Source organism: Anolis sagrei, chromosome 4 (genome assembly GCF_037176765.1).
Source record: "Anolis sagrei isolate rAnoSag1 chromosome 4, rAnoSag1.mat, whole genome shotgun sequence".
NCBI lineage: Eukaryota > Metazoa > Chordata > Lepidosauria > Squamata > Dactyloidae > Anolis > Anolis sagrei.
The window spans coordinates 3,488,284-3,513,440 of NC_090024.1; the positions used below are offsets into that span (position 1 = coordinate 3,488,284).

The 25,157-nt window shown below is 46.1% G+C and overlaps 1 protein-coding gene across 1 annotated transcript in view; it reads left to right on the top strand.

Annotated features, from left to right (window-relative positions):
• Positions 1–1,000: 1,000 nt before the first annotated feature.
• The window catches only part of LOC132775179 (alanine aminotransferase 1-like), a 30,157-nt gene continuing 6,000 nt past the window's right edge, over positions 1,001–25,157 (top strand). Inside the window, 10 exon segments of the mRNA XM_060776016.2 lie at positions 1,001–1,608; positions 2,185–2,274; positions 2,474–2,582; positions 5,526–5,659; positions 11,577–11,820; positions 14,627–14,706; positions 15,874–15,988; positions 15,991–16,009; positions 18,520–18,694; positions 23,110–23,265. Of these exon segments, the coding sequence (XP_060631999.2) occupies positions 1,468–1,608; positions 2,185–2,274; positions 2,474–2,582; positions 5,526–5,659; positions 11,577–11,820; positions 14,627–14,706; positions 15,874–15,988; positions 15,991–16,009; positions 18,520–18,694; positions 23,110–23,265 (1,263 nt within the window). The 5' untranslated portion in view covers positions 1,001–1,467.

Below are 25,157 nucleotides of genomic sequence, written 5' to 3' on the forward strand. Positions count from 1 at the left end.
TTATATATCTGTGGAATGACAAGGACAGGACAAAGGACTCTTGTCTGTTGGAGCTAGATGTTTCAACTGACCACCTTGATTAGCATTTGATGGTCTAGCAGTGCTTGAGGCAATCTTTTGTTGAGAGGTGATTAGATGCCCTTGTTTGTTTCCTCTCTGTTGTTGTGCTGTTCTAATTTTAGAGGTTTTTTTTTAAATACTAGTAGCCAGATTGTGTTCCTTTTCATGGTTTCCTCCTTTCTGTTGAAATTGTCCACATGCTTCTTGTGGATTTCAATGGCTTCTCTGTGTCGTCTGACACGGTGGTTGTGAGAGTGGTCCAGCATTTCTATGTTCTCAAATAATATGTTGTGTCCAGGTTGGTTCATCAGGTGCTCTGCTATGGCTGACTTCTCTGGTTGACGTAGTCTGCAATGCCTTTCATGTTCCTTGATGCGTGTTTGGGTGCTTGATGCGTGTTTGGTGGTCCCTATGTAGACATGTCCAGAGCTGCATGGTACACAGTAGACTCCTGCAGAGGTGAGAGGATCCCTCTTGTCCTTTGCTGAACGGAGCATTTGTTGGATTTTCTTGGTGGGTCTGGAGATTGTTTGTATGTTGTGTTTCCTCATCAGCTTCCCTCTGTGGTCAGTGGTTCCCTTGATGTCTGGCATGTATGTATGATGTATGATGTATGACTCCTGGGCTGTTTTGCCAGGGCGAATGGGTTGGTACCCCTATTGCTCAGCTCTCTGCCCCTCTTTGAGAGGAGATTCCATCTGAACATTAGGAAGAACTTCCTAACTGTGAGAGCCGTTCAGCAGTGGAACTCTCTGCCCCGGAGGGAGTGTGGTGGAGGCTCCTTCTTTGGAAGCTTTTAAGCAGAGGCTGGATGGCCATTTGTCAGGGGTGATTTGAATGCAATATTCCTGCTTCTTGGCAGAATGGGGTTGGCCTGGATGGCCCATGAGGTCTCTTCCAACTCTTTGATTCTATGATTCTATGATTCTATGATTCTTTCTCCGCAGAGGCATGTGGCTCAAGCATGGTGACCAAAGAGCAAACGGCTATGTTGGGTAGTTGTTTCCCTCTTTGGAAGTGGTTCTCAACCTGTGGGTCCCCAGATGTTTTGGCCTTCAACTCCCAGAAATCATAACAGCTGGTAAACTGTAGCTGTAGACCAAGACACCTGAGAACCACTGCTCTCTGGCCTTACGAAAATGCCAGCCTGGATCGTGAAATGCAAATGGCATGGGGCCTCCCCTTCCTTTCTGGCAACAGCCAGACCTTTGCCACCTGGGTCGAAGTCCTGGTTGGCAGGACTTTAGCCTCACCTGCAGAGCTTTCATGCAAAGGCAATGCCCAGGTGTGGCACTCCAAGGTGCTCCTGGGCTGCTTAGCCAGGGTGAATAGCTTGATGCCCCATTGCTTAGTACTGTGCCCCTCTTTCTTAGCAGAAACGTGTGCCGGGCAGCTTGCCGGGCAGGGATGGCGGAGAATGGTCTTCCCCGCCAGCGGGACAGGGTCCTGACCCTGGAGTCCATGAATCCTTGCATTAAGAGGATGGAGTACGATGTCCGGGGGCCCATCATCACCCGCGCCGTCCAGCTGGAGAAGGAGCTGCAGCAGGTAAGGAAGAGCTGCAGCAGGTAAGGGAGAGATCCAGCAGGCAAGGAAGAGCTGCAGCAGATAAGGAAGAGATGTAGCCAGGTAAAGGAGAGATACAGCAGGTAAGGAAGAGCTGCAGCAGGTAAGGGAGAGATCCAGCAGGTAAGGAAGAGCTGCAGCAGGTAAGGAAGAAATGCAGACAGGTAAGGGAGAGATGCAGCCAGGTAAGGGAGAGATGCAGCAGGTAAAGAAGGGCTGCAGCAGGTAAGGAAGAAATGCAGCAGGTAAGGAAGAGATGCAGCCAGGTAAGGAAGAGCTGTAGCAGGTAAGGAAGAAATGCAGCAGATAAGAAATAGATGCAGCAGGTAAGGGAGAGCTGCAGCAGTTCAATGACAGGCTGAGCATCTCGCATGCTTCTGCGAAGGTGTTTAGAGTGGCTTGTAGATCTTCTGAATGTGCACAGATGACATTGTCATCAGCATACTGGAATTCTATAATAGATGTTATCAAAGCACTAACCTGAGTGCAAGTGATGCTCACCCGGCTCTCTTTGTGTGCCCTCGAACCCCTTCCCCACGTTGTCTTTCTTCATTGCAGGGGGTAAAGAAGCCCTTCTCGGAGGTCATCCAAGTCAACGTTGGGGATGCCCAAGCCATGGAGCAGAAGCCCATCACCTTCTTCCGACAGGTAAAGGCACCAATCTCTCTCTGTAAAAGTCAAAGAGTGAATGCATGTTGGTTGGTTGGTTTATGGCACAAAGGAGTCTACAAAGAGAAACAAATGTGTGGATGAGAAGGCCAAGAAGGGAATGAGTGAAGAAGGCAGAGAGGGAGGATGTGCCTGGGATGTTGGAGGCAGGCGTTTCACCGGAGCAATCCCTTCGCAGGTCAGTGCCCTCTGCACGTACCCCGATCTCTTGAAGGACCCCAACTTCCCAGAGGATGCCAAGGAGAAAGCGCAGAGGTTTCTGTCTGCATGTGGCGGGGGAAGCATCGGTGAGCCTTCTTTCCCTACCAAGGAGTCTTAGTAGACCTGAAGTTGAACATGAACCCATGGGATGCGGCAGCTGAAAAAGCCAATGTGAGCCTAGGGCTGCATCATTAGGAACATAGTGTCCAGACCAAGCAAAGTCATCATCCCTCAATCTTCTGCTTTGGTCAGACTTCACTTGGAAAAACTCTGTGTCCACCTTGGAGCATGACTGTTCAAAATAGAAGGTGTCCAGAGAAGGGCAACCAAAAGAGTCAAAGGGCTGGAAACTATGAATCCTAGCGAGGAGCAGCTAAGGGAGCTGGGATGCTTAGCTTCTCCGAGAAGGTGAAGAGAAGGGGACACGAGAGCCAGTTTGTCTCATTGAGGAGTGGGGAGACTGACCCCCCTCTCACATTAGGGGTTTAACGCAGGAAAGCCCCATTCTTCTGGCGTGAGTAGAGTTCTGTGAAATGTAGTTTAGGGCAGGGCCTTTTGAATACTCTGCTACAGAAGTCTTCGCCTTCCCAAAATACATTTCTCAGAATTCCACTCGTGCCAGAAGAATGGGGCTTATCACATTGGGGGTTAAGTGTAGGAAAGCCCCATTGTTCTGGCGGGAACAGAATTCTGGGAAATGTAGTTTAGGGCAGGGCCTTTTGAGTACTCTGTTACAGAGGTCCTTGCCTTCCCAAACTACGTTTTCTAGACTTCTGTTTGTGCCAGAAGAATGGGGCTTATCACATTGGGGATGTAGTGTAGGAAAGCCCCGTTGTTCTGATGTGAGCAGAGTTCTGGGAAATGTAGTTTAGGGCAGGGCCTTTTGAATACTCTGCTACAGAGGTCCTTGCCTTCCCAAACTACATTTTCCAGACTTCTGCTCGTGCCAGAAGAATGGGGCTTATCACATTGGGGATTTAGTGTAGGAAAGCCCCGTTCTTCTGACATGAGCAGAATTCTGGGAAATGTGGTTTAGGGCAGTGGCTTTTGAATACTCTTCTACAGAGGTCCTCACCTTCCCAAACTACATTTTCCAGACTTCTGCTTGTGCCAGAGGAATGGGGCTTATCACATTGGGGATTATTTATTTATTTATTTATTTACTTTGCTTGTATACTGCAGTTTCTCAGCCCGTAGGCAACTCAACGCGATTCACAACAAGAGCAAAAAGTCAATCATAACAACATACAATTTAAAAACCATTAACAGCATAGTATACAAAGTAATGACACATCAATAACAACACATTAACGTCTCGTAACTAGAATCGTGATCCAGTTCGTCATCCATAATTCCGTTCCTATATTCATCGTATTCATTGCACTGTTTATCCGAATGCCTTTTCAAACAGCCAGGTTTTTAGTTTTCTTCGGAACACCATTAACGAAGGAGCTGATCTAATGTCCATGGGAAGGGTGTTCCACAGCTGAGGGGCCACCACAGAGAAGGCCCTGTCCCTCGTCCCCGCCAGCCGTGCTTGTGATGCGAGCGGGATCGAGAGCAGGGCCTCCCCAGAAGATCTTAGAGTCCTGGTGGGTTCATAGGCAGAGATACGTTCGGATAGGTAGCTTGGGCCCAAACCGTTTAGTGTAGGAAAGCCCCGTTCTTCTGATGTGAGCAGAATTCTGGGAAATGTAGTTTAGGGCAGGGCCTTTTGAATACTCCTCTACAGAGGTCCTCACCTTCCCAAACTACATTTTCCAGAGTTCTGCTTGTGCCAGAAGAATGGGGTTTATCACATTGGGGATTTAGTGTAGGAAAGCCTCGTTCTTCTGACGTGAGCAGAATTCTGGGAAATGTAGTTTAGGGTGGGGCCTTTTGAATACTCTGCTACAGAGGTCCTTGCCTTCCCAAACTACATTTTCCAGGCTTCTGCCTGTGCCAGAAGAATGGGGCTTATCACATTGGGGATTTAGTGTAGGAAAGCCCCGTTCTTCTGACGTGAGCAGAATTCTGGGAAATGTAGTTTAGGACTCTTCTACAGAGGTCATCACCTCCCCAAACTACATTTTCCAGACTTCTGCTTGTGCCAGAAGAATGGGGTTTATCACATTGGGGATTTAGTGTAGGAAAGCCCCGTTCTTCTGACGTGAGCAGAATTCTGGGAAATGTAGTTTAGGGCGGGGCCTTTTGAATACTCTTCTACAGAAGTCCTCACCTTCCCAAACTACATTTTTCAGACTTCTGCTCATGCCAGAAGAATGGGGCTTATCATAATGGGGGTTTAGTGTTGGAAAGCAGAGCAGAATTCTGGGAAATGTAGTTTAGGACAGTGGCTTTTGAATACTCTTCTACAGAGGTCCTCACCTTCCCAAACTACATTTTCCAGACTTCTGCTTGTGCCAGAGGAATGGGGCTTATCACATTGGGGATTTAGTGTAGGAAAACCCCATTCTTCTGATTTGAACAGAATTCTGGAAATGTAGCTTAGGGCAGGGCCTTTTGAATACTCTTCTACAGAGCTCCTCACCTTCCCATACTTCTGCTTGTGCCAGAAGAATGGGGCTTATCATAATGGGGGTTTAGTGTAGGAAAGCCCTGTTCTTCTGATGTGAGCAGAATTCTGGGAAATGTAGTTTAGGGCAGGGGCTTTTGAATACTCTTCTACAGAGGTCCTCGCCTTCCCAAAATACATTTTCCAGACTTTTGCTTGTGCCAGAAGAATGGGGCTTATCACATTGGGGGTTTAGTGTAGGAAAGCTTCGTTCTTCTGACGTGAGCAGAATCCTGGGAAATGTAGTTTAGGGCAGGGCCTTTTGAATACTCTTCTACAGACATCCTCACCTTCCCAAAATACATTTCCTAGAATTTTGCTCATGCCAGAAGAACGGAGCTGCCTGTGTTACAACCCCAGTGTGATAATGCTGCGTGATGCAATGGAGATACGAGTTCAAATTGGAAGAAAGGGGATCCATCCCCCCGAAATATGTGCTGCATCCTCAAGGTCCTTCTCTCCTTCCCTGTCCCAGGGGCCTACAGCACCAGCTCGGGTATTGACCTCATCCGTCAAGACGTGGCCCGCTTCATCGAACGCCGCGACGGGGGCATTCCCTCCAACCCAGAAAACATCTTCCTTTCCACCGGCGCCACCAATGCTATTGTGGTATGGAGAGCCCCCCCCCCCAAAAAAAAGAATGTGCTGTTGATGTGTGCTTGAAACAACACATAAGGAAGATCTAGTGAAGGACTGCCCAGCGCATGGTGAAGAGGGGGCTTCCGTTGTCCTAGAAAAGGGGTAAAAACCTTCATCTGAGATTGGGGAGAACATGGGAACATGAACGAATGAATGAATGAAAGAATAGAAACAGATGAGTGAGCTTGTGTCCATTGGGTTAAGGCTGAAGATATGTATCAACTGAATGACTGTGTGTCCATTGGGTTAGGCCTGATAGTTTAGAGGATCTAAGTGAGCTTGTGTCCATCGGGTTAAGGCCAAAGGTTTGTATGAACGGAATGAGTGTGTGTCTATTTGGTTAAGGCCGAAAGTTTGTCAGAGCGGAGTGAGCTTGTGTCCATCGGGTTAAGGCCAAATGTTTGCACATGGTGAGTTTGTGTTCATTGGGTCAAGGGAAATGGTTTGTATGAACTTCATGATTGTGTGTATATGACTCTGGCCCAGCTTATTTGTCCAAACGTACCTCCCTCTACGTTCCGCCTCATAGTCTAAGATAGAATCCTAGAATCAAAGAGTTGGAAGAGACCTCGTGGGCCATCCAGTCCAACCCCATTCTGCCAAGAAGCAGGAATATTGCATTCAAATCACCCCTGACAGATGGCCATCCAGCCTCTGTTTAAAAGCTTCCAAAGAAGGAGCCTCCACCACACTCCGGGGCAGAGAGTTCCACTGCTGAACAGCTCTCACAGTCAGGAAGTTCTTCCTCATGTTCAGATGGAATCTCCTCTCTTGTAGTTTGAAGCCATTGTTCCGCATCCTAGTCTCCAAGGAAGCAGAAAACAAGCTTGCTCCCTCCTCCTCCCTGTGGCTTCCTCTCACATATTTAGACATGGCTATCATATCTCCTCTCAGCCTTCTCTTCTTCAGGCTAAACATGCCCAGCTCCTTAAGCTGCTCCTCATAGGGCTTGTTCTCCAGACCCTTGATCATTTTAGTCACCTTCCTCTGGACACATTCCAGCTTGTCAATATCTCTCTTGAATTGTGGTGCCCAGAATTGGACACAATATTCCAGATGTGGTCTAACCAAAGCAGAATAGAGGGGTAGCATTACTTCCCTAGATCTAGACACTATGCTCCTCTTGATGCAGGCCAAAATCCCATTGGCTTTTTTTGCTGCCACATCACACTGTTGGCTCATGTTTAACTTCCTCCCCATGAGGACTCCAAGATCTTTTTCACACGTACTGCTCTCGAGCCAGGCATCATCGTCCCCCATTCTGTCTCTTTGCATTTCGTTTTTCCTGCCAAAGTGGAGTATCTGCTGGGAGGCCCTACTCTCGGTCCCACCAGCTTCGCAAAGGCAGCTGCTGGGGACAAGGGACAGGTGGTGGTAACCCCCCACCTGTAGAATTCGCTCCCCAGTGAAATTAGATTGGTGGCCTCCCTCCTTTCTTTCAGAAGAAAATTGAAGACATGGTTGTGGAACCAGGCTTTTGGCTAATTGATTTAATGGCACCTGAACAGTGAATTGGACCAGATGGTTGTTATAATGGAAATGCCTTTACGATTGGATAACTAATGCTGTTTTAATGTATTGTGTTGTATGATTTTATTTTGACTGTAGACAGGACATAAATTCTGTGTGCCCAATGGGACACCGGGGCTGCCTCAGATGAAAGGCCCTTGGATTTCCTTAAAACAGAGTCTTTAGATTGCTTAAAGGTTCAACAAAGTTTATTGAAAACAAACAGGTACTTTCAGGCTTTCTTAGCAGTCTATTGGCTCTCTCTCAATCTTGTCCACAGGGAACAGGCACTATCTTCATAACTGTAACTAATGGGGAAATCCTTAACTTCTAATCTGGGCAGTCTTTCTTTGCCTCTGTTGGCATGGAGCCCCTGCACCCGGTACCAACTGCTTCTGGCTTCCACGAGTGACCCTTACCAAGCAGAGCTTTGTAGACTTCCAGGGGAAAAAGAACTCAGGTTTCCGTGATGGCTGACAGAAGTCCTTCAGCAAAGGAGATGTAGGGCTGTATAACCCCGGCCAAGCTGTGGGCTGCATATCTCCCCGGCCAAGCCATAGAAGACGAAGCTTTCTACAGGAGCTCTTGGTATTATGTCCTGCATGAAAGGCTTCTCTGTGAGAACTGAACCCAAAATGGCTCCTATTCCCTCCAAAAACCCCAAAAAGGGGGTGGAACCAGGGAACCTAACTATAATTGACAGGGGGCTTGCCCTATGATTGCAGCCAAAAGAAGCCACCTATCTACAGAGTCCCTGAACAGTGAATTGGACCAGATGGTTGTTATAATGGAAATGCCTTTACGATTGGATAACTAATGCTGTTTTAATGTATTGTACTTGTATGATTTTATTTTGCTTTTATTATTGTAATTATTGCGGCATCGAATCGTTGCCATTGTTAGCCACTCTGAGTCTCCCCTTAGAGGGGTGAGAAGAGTGGGGTAGAAATGCTGTAAATAAATAAATAATAATAAATATTGTGTTAAGGCTGATGGTTTATAGGAGCTTAATGAATAATTGATTGAGGGTTTTGGACAGCTCTGCGCTATCCGAGCCCCGTTTTTGCCACTGGTGTCTTGCCAAAGGCCCAGTCCTGGGAATTTGGACAGCATCACAAAGCCCTCTTTGTCAGTGTCCTTGGCAGCGTCCATCCCTGGTGGAAGCCGGGGACGGAGGGAATTGAGGTGGGTCCGTTAGCAGGCAGGCCCCACTCCCCCTTTTCACGTGGGGCAGGTCAGGGGCCTGGAGAAGCAACTGGTAGTGTTATGCATTTGGAAAAGGGAGGCAAAGGGCGAAGACAAAACTGGAGGAAGTCATGACAGGTTAAACACCTCGATGCAAAGAGAACCAGAGTTGCAATTTGAGCCCAGACTGTATTGATTGATTGATTGATTGATTGATTGATTGATTGAGTCAGGGGCAACCAGACAATTGTATTACATTTCTAACAGAACAAAAACAAACAAACAAACAAACAGACAAAACACAAAATTTGCAAACTTGGTATTCTATTAAATGTCCTTTGACCAGTATCTGGCCACTTGGAGTGCTTCTGGTGTTGCCGCAAGAAGGTCCTCCATGGTGCATGTGGCAGGGCTCAGGGTGCATTGCAGCAGGTGGTCAGTGGTTTGCTCTTCTCCGCACTCGCATGTCGTGGACTCCACGTTGTGGCCCCATTTCTTGAGGTTGGCTCTGCATCTCGTGGTGCCAGAATGCAGTCTGTTCAACGCCTTCCAAGTCGCCCAGTCCTCTGTGTGCCCAGGGAGGAGTCTCTCATTTGGTATCTGCCATTGATTGAGGTTCTGGGTTTGAGCCTGCCACTTTTGGACTCTCGCTTGCTGGGGTGTTCCAGCGAGTGTCTCTGTAGATCTTAGAAAACTATTTCTTGATTTAAGTCATTGAAGTGCTGGCTGATACCCAAACAAGGGATGTGAAGATGGAGAAGAAGCATTTGGCAGCATCCTTTGCGTGCTGCTCATCCTCACTTGTATTCCAAAACCTTACAGGGTGCGGCTACACTGTACAACTAATGCATTCAACGCCACTCTCACTGCCATGGCTCCATGCTGTGGGATCCTGGAAGATGTAGTTTTACATGGAATTTTGGCTTCTCTGCCAAAAAGTGCAAACTACAACTCCTAGGATTGCACCGCATTGAGCCATGGCAGTAAAAGTAAAAGTTGGCATGCTCGCTGGAGATTTTTATGGCATCGTAAATTAGTTAAACTAGCTTCCTTGCATAACCGGTACCTAAATTTCCTACTTGACAGATGCAATTGTCTTTTGGGCTGCAAAGTTCGACAGCGATCTACACAATGGTCAGAAGCTCACTCCGACCCAGGCTGGCTTCAAACTCATGACCTTTCAGTCAGTAGTGATCCAATACAGCTGATTCCCAGCCCGCTGCACATAGTCCCAGTGCATTTGGCAGAATCCTTTGCATGCAGCTCATCCTCACTTGCATTTCAAAACCTCCAGCTACACTGTAGAATGAATGCAGTTCAGTGCCACTTTCACTGCCAGGACTCCATGCTGTGGGATCCTGGAAGATGTATTTTTCATGGGATTTTGACTTCTCTGTCAAACTACAACTCCTAGGATTCCACCACATTGAGCCATGGCAGTAAAAGTGTATCAAACTGCGTTCCTTCTACAGTGTAGAGATGCATATCCCATATCCTCCTTGCGGTGCTGAAACCACAGTCTCTGTTGTTTGACTTCCATATTTTAGCTGCATTGAACCCTTTGGATGCCACATTTACTGAAAGGTCTAAAGACCTGTCTAAACTTCAGTTCTCAGGATTGCGCAGCATTGAGCTTGGGTACTTCAAGAGATGCCAAACTCCATTAAGTCTAAAATGGAGATGCAACCTTGGGCAGAGAAGGTTAAAGACTGAGTAAAACTACTGTTGAAGTGGTTTGAAAATGTGTAATGTAGATTTCAAAGTGTGTATGTATGTAAGTTTAAAATGCAATGCTATGTTCTGAAAGTATTCCTGTGTGGAAAGGGTTAACTGTATCATGAAGGGAAATGGCATTCCTAGAGAGGTCATAAGTCAAAGTATGTAGAGAAATGGACGCAGCATCCTGCGTACATCATACGTCACTCTGGAATGCAGGAGGTGTGGACTGCTACTGATAGCAGTGTGGTCTGTGTGTGTTCCTGATGTAGCATTGAACCCTTAGGATGCCACATTTACTGAAAGATCTAAAGACCTGTCAAAAATTCAACTCCCAGGATTGCACAACATTGAACTTGGGTAGTTCAAGAGGTGCCAAACTCCGTTAAGTCTACAAGACACACCCTTGGACAGAGAAGGTTAAAGACCAAGTAAAACTACAACTCTCAGGATTCCAATACATCGCACCATGGCAGTGGCATCATAGAATCATAGATTCATAGAATCCTAGAGTTGGAAGAGACCTCCTGGGCCATCCAGTCCAACCCCATTCTGCCAAGAAGCAGGAATATTGCATTCAAATCACCCCTGACAGATGGCCATCCAGCCTCTGTTTCAAAGCTTCCAAAGATGGAGCCTCCACCACACTCCGAGGCAGAGAGTTCAACTGCTGAATGGCTCTCACAGTCAGGAAGTTCTTCCTAATGTTCAGATGAGCACCAGTCGGGTTCAATTAGACTTTATGTCAAGGGGAAAACCTTTACTAGATTCAGTTTGTTTATTTGGGGTGCTGATTCAGAAAATGGCCTTGATAGACCACATCAGCTCTAGTTTCTGATACAGAACATGTTCAGGTGGAATCTCCTCTCTTGTAGTTTGAAGCCATTGTTCCCTTGCGTCCTAGTCTCCAGGGAAGCAGAAAACAAGCTCCCTCCCTCTTCCTCCCTGTGACTTCCCCTCATATATTTATACATGGCTATCATGCCTCTTCTCATCCTTCTCTTCTTCAGGCTAAACATGCCCAGCTCCTTAAGCCGCTCCTCATAGGGTTTGTTCTCCAGACCCTTGAGCATTTTAGTCGCCCTCCTCTGGACACATTCCAGCTTGTCAATATCTCTCTTCAATTGTGGTGCCCAGGCTGCATTAGTTCTATGGAACAGGCATGGTCCAACTTTGGCCCTCCAGGTGTTTTGGACTTCAACTCTTACCGGCTGTTAGGAGTTGTGGGTGTTGGAGCCCAAAACCCTTGGAGGGCCAAAGTTTGCCCATGCCTGTTAGTGTGGCATGGATGCTCTCCTGGTTTGCCCACCCAATCTTGTGATGGAGGATGGAGTTGCCCCAAATGAGCCAAGCTCAGAGATGTGCATTTTTCTGGCTCTCATGATAAGGTCTGGGAGAGGCCAAGAATGGGGCCAGAAGGGATTATGCTTCTGCCAATCTTGGCCCACCATGTTTCCATCCGCTTTTCTCTTTCCAGACGGTCTTGAAGATGCTGGTCTCTGGAGAGGGCCGCTCACGCACAGGGGTCCTGATCCCCATCCCGCAGTACCCGCTCTACTCTGCCGCCTTGGCAAAGCTCAACGCTGTGCAGGTCAACTACTACCTGGACGAGGAGAAGAGCTGGGCCCTGGACGTCGAGGAGCTGCGGAGGGCCCTGCGGAGGGCCCAGGAGTACTGCCGCCCAAAGGTCCTCTGCATCATCAACCCCGGGAACCCCACCGGTGGGTGTCCCAGGAGCAAGGTCACCGGGAAGCGCGGGAGGCAAAAGCCTTTTTTGTTTGGGCTGGAGACTGGGACTCAGGGAATCCACTCTTGTCTTTAGTCCCAACTTCTCATAGCGCTATCCAAAACGCCAAGTGTCCCAACTAGTATGAGAACTGGGTTGTTGTAGGTTTTTTCAGGCTATATGGCCATGGTCTAGAGGCATTCTCTCCTGACGTTTCACCTGCATCTATGGCAAGCATCCTCAGAGGTAGTGAGGTCTGTTGGAACTAGGAAAAAGGGTTTATATGTCTGTGGAATGACCAGGGTGGGACAAAGGACTCTTGTCTGCTGGAGCTAGGTGTGAATGTTTCAACTGACCACCTTGATTAGCATTTGATGGCCTGGCAGTGCCTGGGACAATCTTTTGTTGAGAGGTGATTAGATGTCCTTGTTTGTTTCCTCTCTGTTGTTGTGCTGCATGGTGTCCAGTAGACTCCTGCAGAAGTGAGAGGATCCCAACACAACATACAAACTATCTACCGACCCACCAAGAAAATCCAACCAATGCAACGTTCAGCAAAGGACAAGAGGGATCCTCTCAGCTCTGCAGGAGTCTACCAGATACCATGCAGCTGTGTCTCCAGGGGGACCACCAAACGCAGCAGCATTGCCCAAACACAAATCAAGGAACACGAAAGTCACTGCAGACTCCTTCAGCCAGAGAAGTCAGCCAGAGCAGAGCACCTGATGAACCAACCTGGACACAGCATATTATTTGAGAACACAGAAATGCTGGGCCACTCTCACAACCACCATGTCAGGCTACACAGAGAAGCCATTGAAATCCACAAGCATGTGGACAATTTCAACAGAAAGGAGGAAACCATGAAAATGAACAAAATCTGGCTACCAGTATTATAAAAAACTCTAAAATTACAACAGCAAAACAACAGAGAGGAAACAAACAAGGACATCTAATCACCTCTCAACAAAAGTTTGCTCCAGGCACTGTTAGGCCATTATATGCTAATCAAGGTGGTCAGTTGAAACATTCACACCTAGCTCCAACAGACAAGAGTCCTTTGTCCCACCCTGGTCATTCCACAGATATATAAACCCATTTTCCTAGTTCCAACAAACCTCACTACCTCTGAGGATGCTTGCCATAGATGCAGGCAAAATGTCAGGAGAGAATGCCTCTAGACCATGGCCATATAGCCCGAAAAACCTACAACAACCCAGTGATTACGGCCATGAAAGCCTTCAACAATAGTATGAGAACCTTGGACAGAACCATGGCACTCATGTGTTAGACCTGGAGTAGCTGCAATAGCTGCTTTGGGTCTCTATCTAGAAGATTATTATTGTTTATTATGCTTACTATCATCATCATTGTTGGGTTGTTGTGAGTTTCCACTCCTGTCTTTAGTCCCAACTTCTCATAGAGCTATCCAAAGCTAGTTTGAGAACTGGGTTGTTGTGGGTTTTTTGGGCTGTATGGCCATGTTCCAGTAGTATTCCCTCCTGACGTTTTGCACTATCCTCAGGTGACATGTTCATAGTTCAACCCAACACACTATCCAGCAGGCCAAATTATTATTATTACTGTCATTATTACATTATCACACAACCTTATCTTGAGAGCAAAGAGCAAATGTCAGGCAGAACATGTCCTGTCAACAATTTAATGGAAAACAGGATTTTGAGTTTGAAGTCATCTAGAACAATAGAATCAAAGAGTTGGAAGAGACGTGGTGGGCCATCCAGTCCAACTCCATTCTGCCAAGAAGCAGGAATATTGCATTCAAATCACCCCTGACAGATGGCCATCCAGCCTCTGTTTAAAAGCTTCCAAAGAAGGAGCCTCCACCACACTCCGGGGCAGAGAGTTCCACTGCTGAACGGCTCACACAGTCAGGAAGTTCTTCCTCATGTTCAGATGGAATCTCCTCTCTTGTAGCTTGAAGCCATTGTTCCGCGTCCTAGTCTCCAGGAAAGCAGAAAACAAGCTTGCTCCCTCCTCCCTGTAGTTTCCTCTCACATATTTATACATGGCTATCATATCTCCTCTCAGCCTTCTCTTCTTCAGGCTAAACATGCCCAGTTCTTTAAGCCGCTCCTCATGGGGCTTATTCTCCAGACCCTTGATCATTTTAGTTGCCCTTCTCTGGACACATTCCATCTTAGAGTCAATATCTCTCTTGAATTGTGGTGCCCAGAATTGGACACAATATTCCAGATGTGGTCTAACCAAAGCGGAATAGAGCATGGGGAGCAGGACTTCCCTAGATCTAGACACTAGGCTCCTCTTGATGCAGGCCAAAATCCCATTGGCTTTTTTCTAGGTAAGGGATTAAATATTTCCTACAAAACAGAGCCCCTTACAAGAGAACACTCTAGGTCGTTCAGCGTGACTCCATGATTCATAACATCACTTTGGAGGAAGTAATATTCCCAGAGTTAACATATTAATCAGATCTGTGACTAGCCCACCAGAAACTGGCCACACAATCATGCTAGAGGACCTACAAATGCTTAGAGGGTTGTCCTCCCTTGAAATCCCTAGATCTCCCAATGGGATTGTAGGGTCAACTTCTGCCAGAGGTCTCAAGTGCAGTTCCATAAAGGGCTGTGAGGTGTGTTTCAGCACCTTGGAATGCTTCTTTGGGGTCTGGAATAAGATCAGGAATGGACTTGGTGGGTTGTAGGAGTTGCCATTCCTGGATCATGGGCTGTGCAAACAAGCCTTCAGCTTCCAGGTCCCAATATTTTTGGAGAAAGCATGACAATGATCCTCCTCCTCTGTTCTCTCTCCTTCTGCAGGAAGTGTCCAAAGCCGGAAGTGCATTGAAGATGTCATCCGCTTTGCATGGGAGGAGCACCTCTTCCTCCTAGCTGATGAGGTGTGCCTTGGGGTCTGCCTTCCTCAAAATCTGCTCTCCGTTCTTCCATTTTGCCCCTTTTTTCAATGTCAGGAGCGACTTGAGAAACTGCAAGTTGCTTCTGGTGTTGGAGAATTGCCTGTCTTCAAGGACGTTGCCCAATGCGATGCCCAGATGTTTTGATGTTTTTACCAACTTGCGGGGGGCTTCTCTCATGTCCCCTCATGGGGAGCTGGAGCTGACAGACGGGAGCTCACTCCACTTCCCGGATTCAAACTACCTTGTTTCCCATTCTCCCATTTCGTTACCCAAAGGTATCCGTAAAAACATGCCCGAGGCCTTCGTCCTCATTCATGTGGCTTCCCTAAATTGTTGCTTGGGGGTTAGGGTTTGGGTTGCTTGGGGATTCCAACTCCCATTGCTCCCATCCAGCACAGCAAATGAGGAAGCAGCTGTAGGTCCAGTTGCATGTGAATCATCTTAAAAATCAGTGGATAGACGGATTGTTCTGAAACTTGGCAGGCTTGTTGTATTGCTCATGTTGTCCCACTATGCCACAATGTGAGTGGATCAGTAGATTAATGAATCTTTCTGAAACTCTGCAGGATTGATGCCCTTCTTATGTTGTCTCATGGTGCAGAAATTCAAGGTGATAGCCTTTGTAGTTTCTTTAAAATAAAATTGTTAAAACTATCCACTTTGCCAGAATATGAATGAACTGGTAGACAAATGAATCTTTCTGAAACTTTGCAGAATTGATGCCCAGCTTATGTTGTCTCATGGTGCAGAAATTCAAGGCGATGCCTTTTGGAGTTCCTTTAAAATAAAATTGTAAACACTTTTAAAAATTCCTAAAATTCAGTGGATGGTCAGAACATTCTGAAACTTGGCAGGCTTAAAGTTGTAAAGGTTCCCTACAAGTGTGCCAAGTTTCGTATTGATAGCTGTAAAAGTGAAGGAGAAACGAGCCTTCCAAGTTTCTTATTACTGCAAATGGAGCGAATCGTAATGAAGCAATTACGAAACTTTGGAGATTCAGAGTACGAATCAGAACGGGACCCCTCTGAATCTTTCCTAATCAAAGGAGGGGTCACCTGAACCTCTAAAATGAATTACTAATTGGATCTCAGCCTCTTCGCATACCTCTACCCTGCATGTCTTAATGCCAACTTGCGTCTCTTCTGCCAGGTTTACCAGGACAACATCTACGCCGAGGGCTCCCAGTTCCACTCCTTCAAGAAGGTGCTCTTTGAGATGGGGCCCAAGTATTCCGACAGCCTGGAGCTGGCCTCCTTCCACTCCATTTCAAGGGATTCATGGGCGAGTAAGTGCTACCTCTCTACTCCTCTTTGTTCTTCCATTTCTTCCCTCCATCGGTTGCATTCACATTTAAACACTGATAGAAGAGCACATTCCACTTTGGGGAATGGCATTAAGTCTTACCTGTGGTTTCACAGAATGTGTGTGTGTGGGGGGGGGGGGGGGTCTTCCAAAAGTTTCCACACTTTTAAAAACAAATTGCATCTCTTTTCTACATAGTCACCTTCCTTTGCAATGCATTTTACCTAGCGTTGTATCAACTCTTAAATTGCCATCAGCAAAACATGTTTTTGGTTAAGTGCATAGCCAGTAGGCTTGGTTGATTAAAAAAAAAGGATTCAAAACTCGTAGGGGGCGTTGGTGGTTCAATTTGGAAAAGAATTCCAATTTTTCCAAAAAAAAATTGGAACTTTCCAAAATTTCCAAATTGCTTTGTTAATGGCAGACGCGATTGCACAACAGCCCTTCTCCCTACCCTGGTTCTATGCTGCCCTGCTCTTCTCTCCTCCCCCCCCCCCCCCCAACAGCAACAACACACAAGCATTGTCGAAGGCTTTCATGGCCGGAATCACTGGGTTGTTATAGGTTTTTTCGGGCTATATGGCCATGGTCTAGACTGAGGCATTCTCTCCTGACGTTTTGCCTGCATCTATGGCAAGCATCCTCACTACCTCTGAGGATACTTGCCATAGATGCAGGCGAAACATCAGGAGAGAATGCCTCTAGACCATGGCCATATAGCCGAAAAAACCTACAACAACCCAACACACAAGCAGCTGCAAGGCAGGCAGGCAGGCAACAGCCCTGCTCCCATCCCTTCTCCGCTTACCCTGCTCTTCCAACCGCTCTTCTTCCAACCTCCCTTCACAACCTCCCTTCCCTTTCTCTTTCCCCTTTCCTTCCCGGGCTCACAATGAGCCCCTGAACCATGTGCTGCCCTTTATATAGCGTGATGGCTGCCATGCCGAAACCCTGGCCCTCCCCTTCCCAAAACTTCTCCCCTCGTTGGCTGGGAGACAAGCATCCCAGCATGCAAGCTGCTTGCCTCCAAACTCCGAGTCACTTCCGACTCACTTACTGAGTCGGAAGAAACATGGCGAGAGAAGCTTCGGAAGGGCAAAGGGACTTCCGGTTTTCTAAAAAACTTCAAAATCGCTTCAAAAAGGCAATTTTTCTGACTTTATTCCGAATTATGAAGATTCCAACGGTACCTAACCATGTCTAATAGCCATCTGCAGTCCATTTCTTCACAGGCTGTGCTTGAATTTAAAACACAGTGAAGCACATTGTTGTAATTCAGCCAATGATTGTGCCTAATGTCAATGAAGAAGTGGATCATGGGATTTCTGGGCCCTGTGAGCCAACATGAAATTTTAACTCCTGAAATTCAGCATTCTATATCTCCTGAAGTTAGTAAAGGCAAAAGTCATATTCCAGAGAGGGACCTAAAGAAGTCTTTCTCTAAGGAAGCAAGTTCAGAGAATGAACTGCCAGTTGGAGAAGTTAATGAGCTGTTAGATAGGAGACTTAGTTTTTGCAAACGTCTAAATGCTTCACAGACTCAGCGAAGGTCACAGTGCTTGTTAGAGAAAAGGCCGTTATCAGTTTGCCAGGGAAAACGGAATGATTTCATGGCTTTATTAGAGATACCAAAGACATTTTTCAGCACTCTGGTCAATGTTGGAGTTTGAAGCAAATCTCTAGTCAAGCCAGCGAAGGAAATTCTAGTTTCATGTCTCCAGTGGTTCATGTTCCATGCTTCTAAGTTTAAGGATTTTTCCTGAATTCTGTGTATTGGATTTTATGCTGCCTTGTGTATCCTGATGCTACTGCATTTCTAGTTTTTGATATTACCATGGATTTTGTGGACTATGTCTTACATTTAGACTTGATGTTTTTACTATATTTGCTGAACAGCTTTTTATATATTCTTCAATAACTTTGCTGTACAATTTTTGGTTTGGCCCCATGTTAGCTGCCTTGAGTCCCCTTTGAGGAGATGGTAGCGGGGTATAAATAAAGATTATTATTATTATTATTATTATTATTATTATTACATTGGACCGAAGTGTGGTAGTTAAGTATGGAGGTGCTTCCTGCCCTGTAATACAACACACATTTCACTAAGGGTATCTGTGGTTTCAGGTACTTGCAGTCAGTATGACAACCTATCATCTATGGATACAGGAGTCTTGCTGCATTAAAATGTCAATTTGTCCCTGGTCCTTTTCTTTTTCTTTGAGGTCAGGAAACTCCTAGGCTTGATCTTTGTTTCCCTTGGATTCTGAGAGAGCAGGGTTTGAGTCCCTGCTTTAAGGCACATATTTGAGGCAAAACGTACCTGACATTTTTTTACATGAAAACTCTCTGTCCTAATGGTGACTCTAAGAGTGACACTTTCTCATGGTTTTCTTGGCAAGATTTATTCAGAGGAGGGCTGCCATTGCCTTCCTCGATGGCTGGGAGAGTGTCACTTGCTAAAGATCAGCTGCCTTGGTTCCCTTATGTTTGAAGGTGCGGCTTCCGTGGAGGTTACATGGAGATCGTCAACATGGACCCCGCTGCCCAGCAGCAGCTGATCAAGCTGACCTCGGTCTCGCTGTATCCCCCTGTGATAGGGCAGATCATGCTTGGCCTGGTGGTCAACCAGCCCCAGCCAGGAGACCCTTCTTACCAGCAGTTCATCCAGGTAGGCAACACAAAAGGAAGCTCTGGGTATGGAGGCACTTTGGACAGAAGTATCTTATATAGAGATGGAACAATCACCCATCATTTTTTCCTTCCCTATGTCCAGAAAGGGTTCTTAGCACTCTTGAGACCATATCAAGGTCAACCTGTTGAGGCCTGTGAAGCCTCTGAGGATGAGGACAGGAAGGGGAACCTTTTGGTGGGGCCTGAGGTTTTTACTTCTGTGGGTCTCAGGAAGTTTCCTTGGAGGATGGGAATGCTACAGGTAGATATGCTATTAGGGAAACAGAAAGTGGTTCTCCTGAGAATCTGACAGGGATTGACTCTGAGGAATGTAGAGGAGACAGTGACTTGGCCTACAACTCAACAATTACAGTTCCAAAGAGATAGCATGAAGCAGAGACAACTCCGTTTTTCCCAGAGGCTGAAAAATAAGCAAAGGGAACCCTGGTGTGAGAAAGAGTTATGTCACGGGTAAGAAATAGAATTCTTGAGCGATGTGCAACAATGTTCATTGTGAGATCAACGTTGGATTTTCATGTGTCAAGTCACATGTTTTGGGAACTCTGGGTTAAGAGTTCTTGCCGTTGATTCGGTGCCTTGCTTTCCTGTTTAAGATCAGTGACTCTCTATTGGATAACGGTTCTTGGTTCAAGTTTTCAATCCTTTGGATTATAGTTCTTTGTTCAACTTTCCAAGACTTTAGATTATAGCTCTTGGTTTAAGTTTTGAAACACTTGGAATGCAGTTTCTTGTTTTGCCTTTTGGGATTTTAGGATTTATGTTCAGAGTTGGTCAATGTTAGTTGTTATGCTCAAGAATATCAAGCTTATGGATTTTACTTTGAAAATGCTTTTAAAGTCTGGATTTTGAATGTACCGTATTTGTCAGGATTATTTAGTTATGCATGTGTGTTTTTTAATGTGTTTCTATGTAATTCAAGATGGATTAAGATGTATTTCAAAATGGATTCTATTCTGCTCAATTGTGTATTAGTGTACAGAAGTGTCTATAATAATATGCTTATAACTGTATTTATGTTTGCATCGGTTGCCCTAAGGCTGGAGCGGCCTAGCTGTGTGAAATGTGTTACCATGGAAACGAGGCAGAAGAGGAGGTGGGAGGAGCTTAGAGAGTGAAGGTTTTGAAAAGTGACAGTTAGAGTCAGTCAGGGGGGAAGACTCTGAGAGAGCAGCAGAGTCAGGGGGGAAGACTCTGAGAGAGCAGCAGAGTCAGGCTGGAGACTCTGAGAGAGCAGCAGAGTGAGGTTTTAGACTCTGAGGAGTGAAGAAGTGAAGAGTCAGGGTTTAGTGTTCGTGAATAGTAGAGATTTCTTCAGCTAGGAAGCTGAAGGGGAAAACCTGGTTAGTTGCTTTAGTTAGAAAGAACTAACAGAGGCTGGCTAAGATCGTTAGTCGGAAAAAGACTAGGGATCTGTAGTTTGATCCAGGATAGATCAAATAGAGAGACTATTCACTGCAGGGAACACTGGTTAATAAAGTGCCTCACCACAGCAAGAGTTCATAAGTTGTAACATCGAAAGTCTGAATTGTATCGCAACCAAGTTACATGTAACCATCAAGTATTTGCCAAGCTTAACATCTTCATACTGCAACCATACGCTTTGTTTAAAAATAAACTTGTTCTCTTTGGTTTTTAAAACTGCCTCCTCTCCATTAATTCTACGTTCGGTGCACCCACTCTACCAAAATTACCTCACAACAAAAACAGAGCCTTTAATACCAGAGCCTTTTACAAATCAGTGGCTCCTCTCTCCTAAACCTAGGCGCTTCCTCACTAATTGGTAGCGTCTCTTTACAATTTGGTGGCAGCTTCATTACCATTGGCGGAGGTCCTCTTTACAATTAGAAATACTGTGAGAGGCAGAGGAAAAGTAACCTTGACAGAAATGAGATAAAATGTTCCCTGGCTGGGAAGAAGTGGGAGGGTCTGGTCTCAAACAAGAAGTCAGATAAGCAGATGTTCAGAAACTGTTGTTTTGTGCTTTGTAGTTCCTGTCTGATGCTTGCTGTGAATAGACGTGTATGTACTTAGTAAACTTAGTGTTCTGTTGTAACTAAAAGTCTGCAGAGTCCTGATTTCTGAAAACACAGTGTCTGCTGAACTAGCAATCCTTCCACTGGCAAACGTCAATACTCTGACAGTATTTTCTGGCATACATGACGACTGGGCGTATAAGACGACCCCCAAATTTTCAAGTTAAAATATAGAGTTAGGGATATACTCGTCATATAAGACCCCTCTTCCAACAGAATTCTATTGATTTGGTAACTACAACACCCAGAATGCCTCAGCTGGCATGTCCTCCTCAGGTCACGCCACTAAGGGACTTGTCCCCAACGCCGCCCTCCCCGCTCTACTTTCAAGGCCCTCCAAATCCTCCCACGTTGCTATTTGCAGACATCTAGGAGAGAGAGGAAGGAAGCAAGGCCACCAGATCTACAAAGGCCACTGGGCACACCTAGGCCTAAGGAGGCGCATCTGGACTACGACTCCCAGCAGCCCCGGGTGGCGGTGTGCCTTGGACGTCCCTACTGAGGCATTTTTTATCCCTGCCATGTTTATACCCAACGTATAAGACCACCCCCGACCGTCCATAAGATTTTCTAGGGTTAGAAAGTCGTCTTATATGCTGGAAAATATGGTACCTTGGTGATTACCTATTCTGTTGATTTTGGAATGGTTTTTGGATTATAAATGAAGATTCAACTTCAGAAATATAGTTTGGTGGAAATTCTCAGGTATGTTACATTACACAACAATATTGGGTGCCCCAATCCCTGAGGAATATGAGCACATTATTGAAATCACAAAAACCTCCTCATGGGCTTCTATACCAAGAGGCTGCATCACACACTACCTTCAAGCAGGGCTGTAGACAAGGGGGGTGTTAGGAGTTCAACCCCCCCCCCCCATGATGTATTAATGTATTGCATTAAAATCAATCAATCAAACAAAAAAAACCCCACAAATTTTCATACTTGGTATTCTATTAAATGTCATTTGATCAGTATCTGGCCACTTGGAGTGTCTCTGGTGTCACTGTAAGAAGGGCCTCCATTGTGCATGTGGCAGGGCTCAGAGTGCATTGCAGCAGGTGGTCAGTGGTTTGCTCTTCTCCACACTCACATGCCGAGGATTCCACTTTGTGGCCCCATTTCTTAAGGTTGGCTCTGCATCTCATGGTGCCAGAGCGCAGTCTGTTCAGCACCTGCCAAGTCACCCAGTCTTCTAAGTGCCCAGGGGGATTCCTTCATTTGTTTTGAGGTTCTGGGTTTGAGCCTGCCACTTTTGAACTCTTGCTTGCTGAGGTGTTCCAGCAAGTGTCTCTCTAGATCTTAGAAAACTATTTCTTGATTTAAGTCGTTGACGTGCTGGCTGATACCCAAATAGAGGATGAGCTGGAGATGTCTCTGCCTTGGTCCTTTCACTATTGGCTGCTACTACCCGGCGGATGTCAGGTGGTGCTAAGCAGTGTAATTTCTCCAATGGTGTAGGGCGCAGACACCCCGTGATAATGCGGCATGTTTCATTAAAAGCTACGTCCACTGTTTTAGCGTGGTGAGATGTGTTCCACACTGGGCATGCGTACTCAGCAGCAGAGTAGCATAGTGCAAGGGCAGATGTCTTCACTGTATCTGGTTGTGATCCCCAGGTTGTGCCAGTCAGCTTTCGTATGATATTATTTCTAGCGCCCACTTTTTGCTTGATATTCAGGCAGTGCTTCTTGTAGGTAAGGGCACGGTCCAGAGTGACTCCCAGATATTTTGGCGTGCTGCAATGCTCCAGTGGGATGCCTTCCTTCCCAGGTCATCCTCAGAGCTCGCGATGCTTGTCTGTTCTTAAGATGAAAAGCACATGTCTGTGTTTTAGATGGATTAGGGATCAGCTGGTTTCCCTTGTAATAGGCAGTAAGGGCACTTAGAGCTTCGGAGAGCTTCTGTTCAACCATCTTAAAGCTCCCTGCTTGAGCAGTGATGGCCCGATCGTCAGCATAGATGAAACTCTCTGTCCCTTCTGGCAATGGCTGGTCATTTGTGTAGATGTTGAACATGGATGGAGCAAGCACGCTCCCCTGAGGCAGGCCGTTCTTCTGTTTCCGCCATCTGCTTCTTTGGCCCTGGAACTCAACAAAAAAGCTCCTGTTTTGTAGTAATTCCTTCCTCTCCTTTCTCAGGATGCTCAATGCTATGGAGTTGTAGTTTGGTGGTGCACCAGCACTCTTTGGCGGAGAAGGCAATACAACATTACAACTCTCATGAGTCAATAGCATGGAGCCTTGTCAATGAAAGTGGTGCCAGGCTGCTTCAAGGCCACAGTGTAGATGCCCGCTGAGATTTTGGGTTTTGCTCCACCCCTTCTGTCTGACTCTGACCTGTTTCCTTCTCTTGGCAGGAGAAGCAGGTGGTGCTGAGCACTTTGGCCAAAAAGGCCCGGCTGGCTGAGCAGACCTTCAACAAAGCCCCCGGGATCCACTGCAACCCCATCCAGGGAGCCATGTACGCCTTCCCTCGCATGCAGCTCCCTCCTCGGGCCATCCAGGAAGCAAAGGTAAGGGATGAGTGGGTGAGTGTGTGCTCCTTCTGGGAGGTCTTCAAGCAGAGGCTGGATGGCCATCTGTCAGGAAGGCTTTGATTGTGTTTTCCTGCCTGGCAGAAGGGGGTTGGTTTGGATGGCCATTGAAGTCCCTTCCAACTCTAGGATTCACTATGAGTCTTGCACCAAATTCAGGACCATTTGTTGGCAATGGTGGTTGGGGTAATAACTATCCCCATTTCAGCATTGGTTAATGGGAATGCCGTTCGTTGCTCATTTTCTTCTTAAAGGAAACAGTCTCCCATTCTGGGAGAAAGGCTGCATATAAATAAAATAATATAAAATAGAGAAAATATTTTTTTATAAAATATAAAACAGAGAGTGCTCACTAATGCTTCCTCTTCATCTTGGAAAGAAGTGACAAGTGGAGTGCCGCAGGGTTCCCCCCTGGGCCCGGTCCTGTTCAACATCTTCATTCATGACTTAGATGAAGGGCTAGAAGGCAGGATCATCAAGTTTGCAGACGACACCAAATTGGGAGGGAGAGCCAATACTCCAGAGGACAGGAGCAGAATTCAAAACGATCTTGACAGATTAGAGAGATGAAGGGCCAAAACTAACACAATGAAGTTCAACAGGGACAAATGCAAGATACTCCACTTTGGCAGAAAAAATGAAATGCAAAGAGACAGAATGGGGGACAATCCCTGGCTCGAGAACAGTACGTGTGAAAAAGATCTTGGAGTCCTCGTGGACAACAAGTTAAACATGAGCCAACAATGTGATGTGGCGGCAAAAAAAGCCAATGGGATTTTGGCCTGCATCAATAGGAGCCTAGTGTCTAGATCTAGGGAAGTCATGCTCCCCATGCTCTATTCTGCCTTGGTTAGACCACACCTGGAATATTGTGTCCAATTCTGGGCACCACAATTCAAGAGAGATATTGACAAGCTGGAATGTGTCCAGAGGAGGGAGACTAAAACGATCAAGGGTCTGGAGAACAAGCCCTATGAGGAGCGGCTTAGGGAACTGGGCATGTTTAGCCTGAAGAAGAGAAGGCTGAGAGGAGATATGATAGCCATGTATAAATATGTGAGGGGAAGCCACAGGGAGGAGGGAGCAAGCTTGTTTTCTGCTTCCTTGGAGACTAGGACGCGGAACAATGGCTTCAAACTACAAGAGAGGAGATTCCATCTGAACATTAGGAAGAACTTCCTGACTGTGAGAGCCGTTCAGCAGTGGAACTCTCTGCCCCAGAGTGTGGTGGAGGCTCCTTCTTTGGAAGCTTTTAAACAGGGGCTGGATGGCCATTTGTCAGGGGTGATTTGAATGCAATATTCCTGCTTCTTGGCAGAATGGGGTTGGACTGGATGGCCCATGAGGTCTCTTCCAACTCTTTGATTCTATGATTCTATGAAATACTAGCTGTCCCCTGCCACGCGTTGCTGTGGCCCAGTCTATGTATGTGTGTTTTGTGTGTGTATATGTCTGTGTATATATTTGTGTATACAGTATGTGCATATATGTGTGCTTGTGTGTATATATGTGTGTGGTTTAACGCATGCATTGTAATGTATTTCTTATTTTTTGGCTTTTTAAGTCTCTTCCACTGTGTTTTTCAGGTTTTGATGATAGCTATTAGGCAGGGTTAGGTTCGGTCAGAATCTTCGTATTTATTTATTATTTATTTATTTACTTCATTTGTATACCGCTATTCTCAGCCCTTAGGCGACTCATAGCGGTTAACATCAATCAAGCAAAGCAAAACAAAGCAAAAATTCAATGCGGCATCAACAAGGTACTTAAAAACAATTAACCCAGAAGCAGACTAAACAATTAAACAGTAGTAAACATTCAAGTGGCATCTCATAACTAGAATCATGATCCAAACTCGTCATCCGTAGTTC